At 40.5% G+C, this 14,746-nt stretch overlaps 1 protein-coding gene across 1 annotated transcript in view; it reads right to left on the bottom strand.

Moving 5' to 3' along the window:
- LOC133550236 (arf-GAP with SH3 domain, ANK repeat and PH domain-containing protein 2-like) overlaps positions 1–14,746 on the bottom strand; it is a 116,028-nt gene extending 101,282 nt beyond the window's left edge. The window contains exon 1 of the mRNA XM_061896401.1: positions 14,224–14,746. Coding sequence (XP_061752385.1) covers positions 14,224–14,349 — 126 coding nt within the window. The 5' untranslated portion in view covers positions 14,350–14,746. The remainder of the gene's footprint in view (positions 1–14,223) is intronic.

Raw genomic sequence — 14,746 nt, forward strand, 5'->3', positions numbered from 1 at the left:
CTAACTAAAATATGTTTTCTGCCTACATTTATTTGTTCCCTACAATCAATAAAGTACTATCTAGCTATCTATGTGTTGGATCAATTTTATTGTGTATTTAGAGACATTTAATTTTGTGGGAAATTGCACAAGGACTATGAAAAATGTTCCAAGAAAGACTAATAAACCGAAAATTTCCCAACCAAGTTTGTTAATTTTCTCAACGTATTTAGTCAAACACCCATGCTCAGTTCCTTAATTCAGTTAAGTGTAGACAGTAAGGTCATGCTTTTCAGTGACACAAAGGGGGGTCGAAGATCCTCTTACTGGATAAACAGGTTTTTTACCACTCTGGTTTTACAAGCACCAGCACACACAAGTGCACATATGCACACACACACACACACACACACAGAGAGAAAAACTCAGTGAATGGCGCCTAATAACCACTTGTTTAAGACCACTTGCCCAATTAAATCTGTGTTGGGTGCAAATTGGGTGTAAAAAGAGAACACTTTACATAAAAACTACAGATGGCTTGAGCTATGAACTTGTGTTTACAAAAGGGTAAGGGTAAGGTTAAGGTTGCGGCTGGTTAAAAGGAGCAATACGTACTAATTTCCTCGATACTCATTTTTCAATGTGAGTGTCGTCGCCTCCTCTGCCATTACTTAATGGTTGAGATTGTGTTATAAGGTTGTGCCTATGAATATTCTCATTTATTCAGGTCATACATTCTTTGGGTAATGATCGTACTTGGATGTAAAGGGTTATCTGTTATTTCACTTCCAGTTTATGTGACATCATGCATGTTCACTTCCTGTTGAACAGAGTTAGTGTGTTTCTGTTTCAAATTGAAATTGTTGGGTTTATTGATAGCTTTGTGGAAAAAACAGCACATCATTACAAGTACAAGTTCAGATAGGGGACTGATGTTTCGTAATGGGGAAAGACGTTAATGTATGTTGTTTACATGTTAGCATATAAGGTAGCTATCAAGCTGGTGCCAGTCAGTCCGTCCGTATCAAAATGCAGTTATGAATGATGGTTCTTTTATAGTTTTGATTTAATACAGTAATACTAACCGTCTGGAGTTTTACAGCAATTATCATTACTATCGTTTATTTGTAGTACAAGCAGCCGTACAAACCAATGCAAAAAAGTGATTGCGCTTGCAGACCGCCTCGCTCACCAAGCAGGCACATTTTAAAACAAACACCAAACTTTGATATGAACTTAAAAGCACCGCCTCACATCACATAAAGTCAAAGACGCTTAATAAAGGACAAGATGATTCACCGACGAGGTGGTGATTTGTTCAGGGCTCCCGTCCAAAGGCAAAACCTAGTAACTCACTTCTAGCTGATTTTGAGAAAAATGAAAAACAATCTATCTTGATGCTGTCTTACAAAGATCTACAAAGTCATCAAACGTATAGATGTTTTTTTGAGCTTTCATTTTCTTGCCGATTGAGCCATGAATTGAATCTGCTCTCATGAACGTGTGCCCCTTCTCCAGATATTTTATCACAATCTCGGGTGGGCCCCATTCTGCGTTTGCACATTGGGCAAGAGCCGTGTACAGCGTCCAGTTTTTATTTTGACCTCCACAGTTATCTGCCCAAGAGAGTATGCAAGGGGAAGAATCAAGAACAATACATTTAATGAAGGTGCTTGCAACATCCAGAGCCAATCTTCCGAATATCCCCTCGTGCCATAATATCACATAATCAGGTTGACCGTCGGCCCCCATTCGTGCAAATGTCTCATTAAAGACAATAAGGCGACTGACAAAGAAGCTCCGATTGGTCCCTTGAGATACTAGGTTTTTCTGTTGTATCTACGCGTTTATGTGGTAGTTGCTAGGTCCTGCTATGTGCGTAACAGCTTACTTACGGAACAAATTACAATATTGCATACACTAATGTATAGCATATCACCTAGGAACTCCAAAATTATTATCAGCTCAGTTTTGACCAAAATTTAGTTACTGGGTTTTGCCTTTGGACAGGAGATGGTGTACTCCGCCTACCGCTCGAATGCAGCTTGCTGAGATAGACTCCAGCACCCCCTGTGACCCCGAAAGGGAGAAGTGGTAGAAAATGGATGGATGGATGATTCACCCAATTCTTTTCATTCTGCTATACAGGGGTTCGGATATTTTTATATTTCCCACAATGATTTGCATTATTTCAACAGGTTTTACCTCCCGTGCAAACACTTCCGTCTCCGTGCTTCCCTTGACACACAACACCTCATTCTCCGCCAATCCGCCTTCAGGCACGGACGGTGTGTTTGAGATCATGGAAAAAATAAAACTAAAATCAAAACCACACGAACATAAAACATTACAACCAGCAGCTCGATACAGTATGAATGGATACATATGTATATATATAGCCTATTATTTGTGCTCTATTGACAAGTGATGCACTGAAATTCGGCTGCCAAAAACAGACTTTGATCACCAAAAACAGTGCTGCCTAAACAGGATGTTTTGATCATGTAAACAAGACGCACGCGATTCTCTGGAGCTTACTTATCATGTCTGCGATGTGGACGTACTTTACTATATCCCAGATACACCCTATCTACAAAATGGGAAAATATCAAGAGAACAGTGGCGACTTTTAAGGCGAGAAAGTCCAACTGGAGCAGCAGCGCCAATCAAGTGTGACGGCATACTTGCTGCCGCTGGCTTTTCATCGGAGAGATTGAGGTACAACATTCTATAATAACATCAGAAAAAGATGATACATTAGTTGCTAGTCGTTTTTAATAAAGAAAAAGTCACAAAGTCTGTAGACACTTGAAAAATTCTCAACAAAGTACAATGTACAAGAAGCAGCAACAATTGAAAACATAGTAAAACGATATAGTATAAAATTATGATACTAATTAATAACACTACTAATTAATAACACTGACTCAGTGGCCTAGACCTACTCAGTGGCCTAGTGGTTAGAGTGTCCGCCCTGAGATCGGTAGGTTGTGAGTTCAAACCCCGGCCGAGTCATACCAAAGACTATAAAAATGGGACCCATTGCCTCCTTGCTTGGCACTCAGCATCAAGGGTTGGTATTGGGGGTTAAATCACCATAAATGATTCCCAGGCGCGGTACCGCTGCTGCTCACTGATCCCCTCACTTACCAGGGGCTGATCAAGGAGATGGGTCAAATGCAGAGGACAAATTTCACCACACCTAGTGTGTGTGACAATCATTGGTACTTTAACTTTAACACACCATCCATCCATCCATTTTTTACCACTTATTTTCTTTGGGGTTGCAGGGGGCGCTGGTGCCTATCTCAGCTACAATCAAGCAAAAAGCGGGGTACACCCTGGACAAGTCGCCACCTCATCGCATGGCTTAATAACACACATTTCTTTTAAATGTATGTACTCTATACATTTTCTTAGCCTTTTTCAAGAAAATCATATTATCGTGGTAAATGTACCCCGCCTTCCTCCCGAATGAAGCTGAGATAGGCTCCAGTACCCCCCGTGACCCCAAAATGGGACAACCGGTCGAAAATGGATGGATAGATTATACAATGATGTGATGGTGACCACGCCCCAACCGACAAGGGTATATTGGTAATGTAGAGGAAACTCTGCACTCCTATTAAAGGATCTTTGGGTTTAAAAGAAAATACTTCTATTGGCTTGAGATACACATTTCTCGTATATTTAGAAATTTTAAAAAGAAACCTAATGGAGGGAAGACTTTGCTTCTGATTGCTCCCCTGGTTATGTTCGTTGTTAGCACTACTTCCACCTGACTTGGCAATCCTAAGCAAACAAGCCATCTGGTAGAGCAGATTTGCACATTAATCACACATTACTAACACAAATTAATCTCCTTTGTTTACAAATTACACTCTAAGAAAAACCTTTGTGAAAACCAAACAGCCGCATTGTCATCAATTAAAGGATTTACCTTCCCTTTAGGCTGCTCAAGCATCACTGCACAAAGTAGGATGAGAGTAATCACGTTCTTTAGCTTACTGCTTTAAAACAAAGCAACATAAAACTAGACATTATATCAAGAAAAATTCATTTTCTACCGCTTGACACTCTCGGGGTTGTGGTGGTCTGGAGCCTATCCCACCTGCTCTATGGCGGAAGGCTTGGTACACCCTGGACAAGTCGCCACCTCATCGAAGGGCCAACACTGATAGACAACATTCATAATCACATTCACACACTAGGGCCAATTTAGGCCCTGTCTACAATAAGCCTGATAACTCCTTAAACAAATAATTATTTAGCATAAGCCCCGTATCAATCAGCCCCACTAAACAATCGTTTAAGGTCCCCCTGCTTGGATAATTTTTTTACACGGGTAAGTGCGCCCTTTATTTCTTGAATCTCTGTCTCTTAACTTTGTATGGACTCATCGATCGTTTACAAACTGAGCTCGGAGAGGAAGTGACACCAGAAAGACCGCGCGCCACACAGGAAGTGATGTCAGAAAGAACGCGCCACAGCCAGCTTAATAATAAAGTAGTTTCATGACTCTGAGCTAGCCACTGGAAATATGGAGGCGAGTCATTCAGACATGCCTGTGTTTCTCCTTTGATCTATACAGACGCTTGTGGAAATCACACATGAATACCGTAAGAGAAAGCGATTGCAGCTATTTCGGATACAACACTTCACAGATGGCAAGAGAACTTTCAAATGTCCAGGTCAGCTGTGATTCTACTTACCAAAATACTTTGTCCACTTGTCAAAGGAGAGACAAGGAGAATGCGGGCTCCGGTGGGTGTCATAAAAAAGATAGTGTGTGCTTTGTATTACCTGGCCGATTAGGGAAAACCACAAAAAACAGCTTTTGAAATGGCAAAGCAGACTGTATCAGTTATTGTCCGCCATGTATGTCGTAGACTCAACGTCTAGGTCCAGAGTATATACGTTTGTAAGTCACCAAAAACCAATGGACAATGAAGGTGAAGGCAAAAGAGTGAGGAGTGTCCTGACCAGATATCTAAGTTGATTGAAAATGTTCTTCATCACATTGTTTACTTTCACATGTCCATTAAAGATTTGATTAATTTATGATGTCTCAGGTGTGATTCACTACAACAAGACCCCACAGCACACTGGATTCCAGTTAATTGAAATACCATAACAGATAAGTTTAATTTAATTTGAGAACTTGCACACAAAGCAACACTGGTGGTGACTATGACGTGCATATTTTCCGCGCATATAATAAGTTGCGTTGCGCCAGCGGACGGAGGGGGGGAGGGGGTCTTAAACGACCATTGTGTGTGTGTGGATAAGGATAAAGTTAGGTGGTATTTACCCTGGATAACCTTAGTGTAGAAGGGGCCTTAGTGATGCTAATCAACCTATCCCCAGGTGCATGTCTTTGGAGGTGGGGGGAAGCTGGATTACCCATAGGGAACCCACACAGTCACAGGGAGAATATGCAAACTCCACAAGAAAGACCCTGAGCCCAGGACTTTCTTGCTGTGAGCACCGCTGTGCTAGCCCTCCATCTCTCAAAATGATATGGTCACTCAATATAGCCTTAGAAAACGCTGCAATCATACTATCCTCAACTCATAGCTCAAAGGTAAAATGTATGGCAAAAGATATAAGGAATCTTATATATGGTCTCACTATTTTAAACTCTAATACATACATATATTTAACAACATTATATATTAATGTATGATTGTAGGCAACCAGAATGAATCCAGAAGCATCTTTCAGTTGTGTGTGAGATTTTGTGTACAATGGAATTTTGATTTACAAACCTCTCATTTTACAAACATTTTGATGAAGAACCACATACAAAATAGAAATATACTTTGGTGTACAAACCTTGTCTCAGTGTACCTGCAAAACACAGCCATTTTGTGACAGGCAGTACATCGATTCTGGGAGAAGGCAGAGATCACCGTGCTCATTCAATCATCAGAGCAGTGCTGTTGTTAGATAGTGTGCTAACTTCTTCTTTGTGTGCTTTAAGGGTTGTTGTTTTTTAGGGGGCGGGGGAGCCTTAGCATTTTTCAAACTATGCTTGCTCAATATGAGTCCGAAGAGAGCAATTGTAAACCGATGTGAGGTTGGATGCATTCAGTAGGAATCCACAGCGTTGTCGACACTGCCTTGCCTTCCCGTCTTTGGCTAAAGATTAACCAACAAATGAAGACCGTTCCACTTTTGTTGTTATTTTGGTTTTGTTATTCAATAGGGATGTGAGCACCCTTGTAGAAAAAAAAAGAGGAAAAGTGTGAAAAAAAGAGGAACATTTTTATCAGCAGGAAGTGCTGCCAACCAAACTGGAAAGAACATTTAGAAAATCTAGACGACATATCCTGCAATTGGGTGCATTTCTACACAAAATTTTACTTTTAGATGTATTCTTTGATTCATCCACCAACCTCTTTTGGGTGTCTTTTTTACTCTTACATGTGCCGTGTAATGTACCAGAGAATGTTTGGTTTTTTTAATAAATTATTTACGAGTATAAATATGATTTAAAATGTAATGTAAAATTATATAATATGTATGCAAATAACTCAGAAAACAGTACCCACTCTATCCTGCATTCTCTCGTACGGCTACGTTAGCACCTAACGTAGCCCAGTATGCTACCTCTCTGCCCTGCGAGGGTGGACACCCATGTGACGTATGACGTGACGTATGTAAGAATGTGCGCCTGCTCGTCTGTGAGGAGAGACAAGAAACAGTGAGAAGAGCCTGAATGCCAGCAGCTAAAAGCAACTGCGCGAGAAGGTATACTCGAATATTACGATATAGTCATTTTCTATATCGCACAGAGACAAACCCGCGATATATCGTATATATCGATATATTGCCCAGCCCTATACCACAGACTATACAATTGTGACTAATTACCTCCCTGCTTGGCACTCAGCATCAAGGGTTGAAATTGGGGTTTAAATCACCAAAATGATTGGCGAGCGCAGCCACTGCTGCTGCTCCCTGCTCCCCTCACCTCCAAGGGGGTTGAACAAGGGGATGGGTGAAAAGCAGAGGGTAATTTCAACACACCTAAAGTGTGTGTGTGACTATCAGTGGTACTTTAACTTGAACTTTAATGTTCCTAAATCAAGATAGACTTTTAAAACCTTTCGACACCAGAAGACATCAGGGGAGGTGCAGCAGCTGGAGAAAAACAAAGAACTGTATAAATTGATTTGAAGTTAATTCTGTAAGAGAATAAACTAATCCTGGTGTGAACAGAATATTGCTAAAAATATTAGCCCCAAAATAATAATGTTTTGGTGAAGTAGTGTAAGTCCCAATTGTATTATATAATCTGAGAGGAGCCCTGCCATAAAAATGGTTCAACATTTAAATAATATTGCCAGCGACATGAACTTGAAAGGATGAGCACTGCACAGTACATGAGTGCGTCAGCATCCCTGATTGTTTCTGGGCCAAAAAGACAATGAATCAAAGCATTCCCCATGCAGACCGCCACATAATTGCTAAAACGGGCCCTAATGAACGAGCTTGTGTTACGCTAACAATAAGGCCTTGTGTTGGGCAAGCCAAAGCACCTGCAGGTCAATGTGAAACAACAACAGAAGAATAACAGTTGAGCAGAGCCAACAGCCACACGTTGAATTCTAGTAACTTTTCCACTTCACAGACCAGCAGTCAAATCCACACATTTAAAGAACTCTGAAAAAAACGATGAATGCGCGGTTAGGTGATGATGCCAGCGAAACACCTGACAGCAGTATGAACACTGGTTTAAAAGTAAAAATAAATCACCTGGCATCTCCAAGGTGTGGAGGCTCAGGCTGCTTAAAAGGAGGTTGACACTGAGTTAAGATGTGGATTAGCCTGGTTTTCCAAAAAAATAAAGCAGATCTTGTCTCAACAAGATTGTTTATACAACGAAACCTGAAAGCTCTGAGTACAGCAGATTCTCTCAAGTGGAGGTAGCAAAATTCAGAATTAGACCAAAATATAGTTAAAAAATATGTCTGTAAAATAGCACGAAAACCTGGAGTTCAAATGTGAGACAGCAGGTTCTCCCAAGACCAGTGATAAAAACATTAAACATTTGCCTGTTTTGCTTTTTCTTTGGCTTTTTGTGACCGACTAATTGGACAAGATTGTTTACTTTTTGATGTTCCTCAGTAATTTTCTTGCTCACAAGGGAAAATATTCACTCAGAAAAAGCAAGGACCAACTGCCTCACTTCACATGTCACCACTTTATAGAGCAGGAAGACACTAACACACATAACAGTACACACACCGCCTGCATACTCGCTCGTGTGGGAAATTCTATTTTTACCAGCAGGCTGGGCGAGGCGCTGGCATGGAGCACACAAAGTCGGGAAACCCCAACAAAGAGGAGGAGAAAAGACGGGGAACAAAAGCGGAAGCGTCTCTTCTCCGGAGGACCTGCATGCTATAGCCTAAAGAAAATACAGAAGAAAGCGTGCACAAACACAAACACACACGCACACACACACACACACACGTGTCCTCTCTTAGCAGAGAGTGATCGATCTTTACTTGGAGGAATGTGACACGGAGGTGTCTACAACTGGAAGTAAACCCACGTGATGTCACATAAACCAGACGTTAGGGATGTGAATCTTACAACAACTCACAATTCTATTGAAATTCTTGGGGTGAAATTTCAATTCAACACGAGTCTCAACTAAAATCGATTCTCGCAATGTATTATTTTATATAAAAAAATGTATAAAACCTTTTTGAAACAGGTTACAAACACTCGTATTTGCTGCTGGCGTATTTGCGCAGCGAGTAAGCGCAGATTTGATCTAAAAAATGTATTCCTGAAAAAAAAAATGTTTCTTTGAAAATTATGAATTAAACTAAAATCATAATAAAGAAGGAATCGTGATTCGAATGTGGGTCAAAGTTTTTCCGCAGCCCTACCGGTCGTGCACCACTCGTTTTTCTTTTAAAATACACTCTACAACCTTTAAAATTTAAAACAGAAGACGATAAACATATTGAAACACTCAAAAAGAAAATAGTATGGCTCTCAAAAACACAAAAATATTTAATGTTTCTTGTCTATTCTTTTTTAATAAAACTTGGTTAAAATATTTCCGTGTGTATATGTACTTCTAGGGCACCTTCCACATCCATCCATCCATTTTCTACCGCTTTTGCCCCTTTGGGTTCGCGGGGGGCGCTGGTGCCTATCTCAGCTACAATCGGGCTGAGATAGGTCCAGGTACACCCTGGACAAGTCGCCACCTCCTCACAGGGCCAACACAGATAGACAGACAACATTCACACTCACATTAACACACTAGGGCCAATTTAGTGTTACCAATCAACCTATCCCCAGGTGCATGTCTTTGGAAGTGGGAGGAAGCCGGAGTACCCGGAGGGAACCCACGCATTCACGGGGAGAACATGCAAACTCCACACAGGAAGATCCCAGGCCCGGGATTGAACCCTGACTACTCAGGACCTTCGTATCGTGAGGCAGACACACTAACCCCTCTACCACCGTGAAGCCCGCACCTTCAATGTGAAATGTTCATATCCCTTTGGACAATTATGCAAATGTGCTCTTTAGAGCAGGGGTCTTCAACTTTGTCCAAGCCAAGGACCCCTAAAGTAAAGGAGCGATGTAGTGGGGATCCACTATCTATATATCTAGTAAACACATTCCGTTTTATATTAAACTGGTTGTAAAGGGACCTTTTCAACAAAGATACAGAGATATTAAAATGATAGCAGTCGTGCCGCTAATCACTAGCCGACAACTAGCACGCTAATTGCTAGCTGGCAACCAGAGCGCTAATCGCTACCTGGCATACAGTCCGCGAATTGCGGGCTGGCAAAACGTCCGCAATTCGCCATCTGGCAACTAGAGCGCCAATCACTAGCTGGCAACTGGAGTGCTAATCCCAAGCTAGTTATCCATCCAGCTATCTTAATGCCAAAATTGATATAATAATACCGTTGTTTTATGTATTTATTCTATCCATGCAGTGCCATTTACAAACAACACTACAGTGTTGGATCAAATGGTAAATGGGTTATACTTGTATAGCGCTTTCCTACCTTCAAGGTACTCAAAGCGCTTTGACACTACTTCCACATACACACATTCACACACTGATGGAGGGAGCTGCCATTCAAGGCGCTAACCAGCACCCATCAGGAGCAAAGGTGAAATGTCTTGCTCAGGACACAACGGATGTGACATGGTTGGTACTAGGTGGGGATTGAACCAGGGACCCTCAGGTTGCGCACGGCCACTCTCGCCACGCCGTCTTTAATATATATATATATATATATATATATATATATATATATATATATATATATATATATATATATATATATATATATATATATATATATGTGTGTGTGTGTGTGTGTGTGTGTATATTTATTAGGAGTGTAACAGTACACAAAAACTTCTGTTCGGTACGTACCTCGGTTCAGAGGTCACGGTTCGGTTAATTTTCGGTAGAGTAAGAAAATAACAAAATATACTGTGTGGAGTTTGTATGTCCTCCCCGTGAATGCGTGGGTTCCCTCCGGGTACTCCAGCTTCCTCCCACTTCCAAAGACATGCACCTGGGAATAGGTTGATAGGCCCTAGTGTGTGAATGTGAATGTGAGTGTGAATGTTGTCTGTCTATCTGTGTTGGCCCTACGATGAGGTGGCGACTTGTCCAGGGTGTACACCGCCTTCCGCCCGATTGTAGATGAGATAGGCAACAGCGCCCCCCGCGACCCCAAAAGGGAATAAGCGGTAGGAAATGTATATATGTATATATATATATATATATATATATATATATATATATATATATATATATATATATATATATATATATATATATATATATATATATATATATATATATATATATATGCGGTAGGAAATGTATATATGTATATATATATATATATATATATATATATATATATATATATATACATACATATATATATAAATGAATATCTATACATATATATGTATATGTACACAGTATATACATATACATACACACATATATGTGTGTGTGTGTATTTATGTGTGTATGTATATATGTATGTATATTTATTAGGGGTGTAACGGTACACAAAAATTTCGGTTCGGTACGTACCTCGGTTCAGAGGTCACCGTTTGGTTCATTTTCGGTACAGTAAGAAAATAACAAAATATTCATTTTTTGGTTATTTATATATACAAATTTGATAAATCTTCCACCAAAAATATTTTTCTTAGTGGAATATTTGATGTGAAGTAATCGGAATCTTGGATCGGTCAAAAATTCATAATAACATTGATTTTGATTCAATATTATGTTTTGAGCAATGACAGTTTGAAAAAAAAAACTGCTTTGTTTTATTAGTCAACGTTGCAACTTTTTCTAAACTTTTTATTTCACTTTTGTTTACGTTTTTGTTTATTTTAATAGTATTTTTAGAATGTGCCGTGGGCCTTTAAATCATTAGCTGTGGCGGCAAATGGCCTCCGGAGCACACTTTTGACAGCCCTGCTATAAATAATAAAAAATTAAATCTGATAAATCTATGGATAAAAAGCAGAACCTGGCGGCGCATGCGCATTTATCATAACTCTCTCGCTCTCTCTGTCTCTGCCCCTCCCTCACGAATGTTGCTGCGTACACAATTTTTCTTATCTTTTAACCCCATCTTAACCCTGGACGTAAATTGAAAATACATGCAACCCTAACATAAAAAGACGGACATTTGAGGCATTTGAGAAACTCCACCTGAACAGCTCCGCAAAAGAGGACATATCCGATGAAAAGAGGAGGTATGGTCAGTCTATCGTAGCCCGGTCGCTGCAAGCATGCCGTGTGTTGTTGTTTTTTTGATTGATTGAAACTTTTATTAGTAGATGAAGTGAAGTGAATCATATTTATATAGCGCTTTTCTCTAGTGACTCAAAAGCGCTTTACATAGTGAAACCCAATATCTAAGTTACATTTAAACCAGTGTGGGTGGCACTGGGAGCATGTGGGTAAAGTGTCTTGCCCAAGGACACAACGGCAGTGACTAGGATGGTGGAAGCGGGAATCAAACCTGCAACCCTCAAGTTGCTGGCACAGCCACTCTACCAACCGAGCTATACACAGTACAGTACATATTCCGTACAATTGACCACTAAATGGTAACACCCAAATAAGTTTTTCAACTTGTTTAAGTCGGAGTCCACGTAAATCCATTCGTAGTGCATTGTTTACACAACGTGTGGTGTGCTACTTAATATGTCCGTGTGGAACTCGTTCGGTACACCTCCGAACCAAACCGAAACCTCCGTACCAAAACCGTTCAATACAAATAGACGTACTGTTACACCCCTAATATTTGTATATATATACATTTACATACACTAGGGGTGTAAAGGTACACAAAATTTTCGGTTCGGTACGTACCTTGGTTTAGAGGTCACGGTTCGGTTCATTTTCGGTACAGTAAGAAAACAACAAAATATAAATGTTTGGGTTATTTATTCACCAAATCTGTAAACAATGGCTTTATCCTTTTAACATTTAGAACACTATAATAATTCTTCCCACGTTAATCAACATTAAAGTGCCTCAAGTTGTTGCTTTGATTAAATGAAATGAAAAAAACTTTCTTCTACATATAAAAAGTGCAACATTAAACAGTTACAAGTCAACTCATCATGCTTAATTTATTACAGCATTTGGGAAGCCTGTAGTTGACTTTTATTATGTAAATGTTATATTTTTGTCAACATGGGATAGCAGGGACCCTGCCATTCAAAACTAGGCTGCTACATTAGTAATGATTAATGTAACTATTGCTGAAAAAATAGTACAATAGCAATAGGAGAGACCATTCATTCCTAAACACCATGGAGTTCAATGAAATAACAGACAGACAGGGCTTTGCTGGCCCTAACACACGCACACACACACACGCGCGCACACACTAACACACGCGCATGCGTGCGTGCGCACACACACACACACACACACACACACACACACACACACACACACACACACACACACACACACACACACACACACACAGCAAAATGAGCTAACGTTACGCTAAAAGCTACTTAGCCTTCACCTCAAGCCTATACTGTGAGCTAGCTGAGCTGCAGTTTAAGTTTCTAGAAGGGCAACGGGCTCAAAGTGATGTTTGTAATAGTTGTGACTGGGATGTGTTTTTTATAATTTGGGGTTAGTACCCTGTCCGCTGCTCCCCTGCTAAACGAATATCTGCTTGACGCTAAAGCATTGACTACATCGCTCTGAATACACCCTGCTGATTGGCTGTTACATCGCTCTGACTACGCAGTGCTGATTGGCTGTTACATCGCTCTGAATGCGCACTGCTGATTGGCTGTTACATTGCTCTGAATACGCACTGCTGATTGGCTTTGTATGTAACCAATCAGATGGTTGTGTGGGCGGGACAATACTTGCTGCTGAGACAGAGGCAGAAAGCAGAGCAGCTTGTGAAGACTTCTGCCTACAAACTCGTTCGGTACGCTTGCGTGGCGTAACCCCCGTACCGAAACGGTTCAACACAAATACATGTACCGTTACACCTCTAACATACACACATATATATGTATGTGTATATATATATATATATATATATATATATATATATATATATATATATATATATATATATATATATATATATATATATATATATATATATGTATGTATATATATATATATATATATATATGTATATGTATACATGTATATGTGTGTATACATACATACATACGTGCATATATATATAGAGCGTCTCCCACGACCCTGAAGGGAATAAGCTTTAGGAAATGGATATATATATATATATATATATACATATACATATTCCACGGGCAATGATTGACTGAAAGATGGTGCACATGATGTTGATGGAAAAATGCATCGTGAGCGGGTAGGAGACACAGAGAGTAAAAAGCGGTGGTAAATGGATTAGAAAGGACATATTTTTTTAAAAATATATATTTTATTTATTTATTTTTTTTTAATTTGGGACTTCCTGCGGGCCGGACTTTGGACGCGGGCGGTCCGCATCCGGCCCACGGACAGTAGTTTGGGGACCACTGGCGTAGCTAATGTTGCATTGTGCGTGTGCTATGGTTAAATAATGCAATAATAAAATCGTTAATGAGTGGGGTTATAGTCCTGTTCTTCTTGTTATTTACCAGAATAATTCCAGTGTAACATGCAGACATTATTTGCATGGCCACAAGGTCCACACTCACCTCCTCGAGGGCAGCCACGGTGTTCCTGCAGTGGGACATCCTGGTGGTAAAGTTGGAGGCGGTGGGTGACTTGTAGTCCTCGTTGGTCTCCACCACAAACTCTGACACGGTGATTTGATCGGGCATGACTGCCGGTATCACTCTCCAATTACACAGAAGCGTTCTTTTCCCAACTCCCAAACGGTTTTCGGCAGGTTCAAATCAGCGGTAGTAGAGTCCTCGGCGGCCTGGGCTGACAGTGGACCATGTCTGGGTGGACTCGGACGGAGGCTCGGTCCCAACACGGTGCTCCTACGAAATAGGACAGTTTCTTCTCTCGACTGCCTTTCAGTGGTAATACTACCGCTACATCAGGTTTAGCGGCTGTGCCTCTGTTGAAAAGATACACTTATGTTCCCTCCGCTTGGTCTATTGTCCTCTCTCGTTGTCCGAATGTCCGACTTGAGGGTCGGGCGGCTTCACTCCAGAGAGCCCCGGGAAATCAACAAGAAGCCGCTTCATCCTCGAGCACATGAAATCCACA

The sequence above is a fragment of the Nerophis ophidion genome, linkage group LG03 (assembly GCF_033978795.1).
Source record: "Nerophis ophidion isolate RoL-2023_Sa linkage group LG03, RoL_Noph_v1.0, whole genome shotgun sequence".
NCBI lineage: Eukaryota > Metazoa > Chordata > Actinopteri > Syngnathiformes > Syngnathidae > Nerophis > Nerophis ophidion.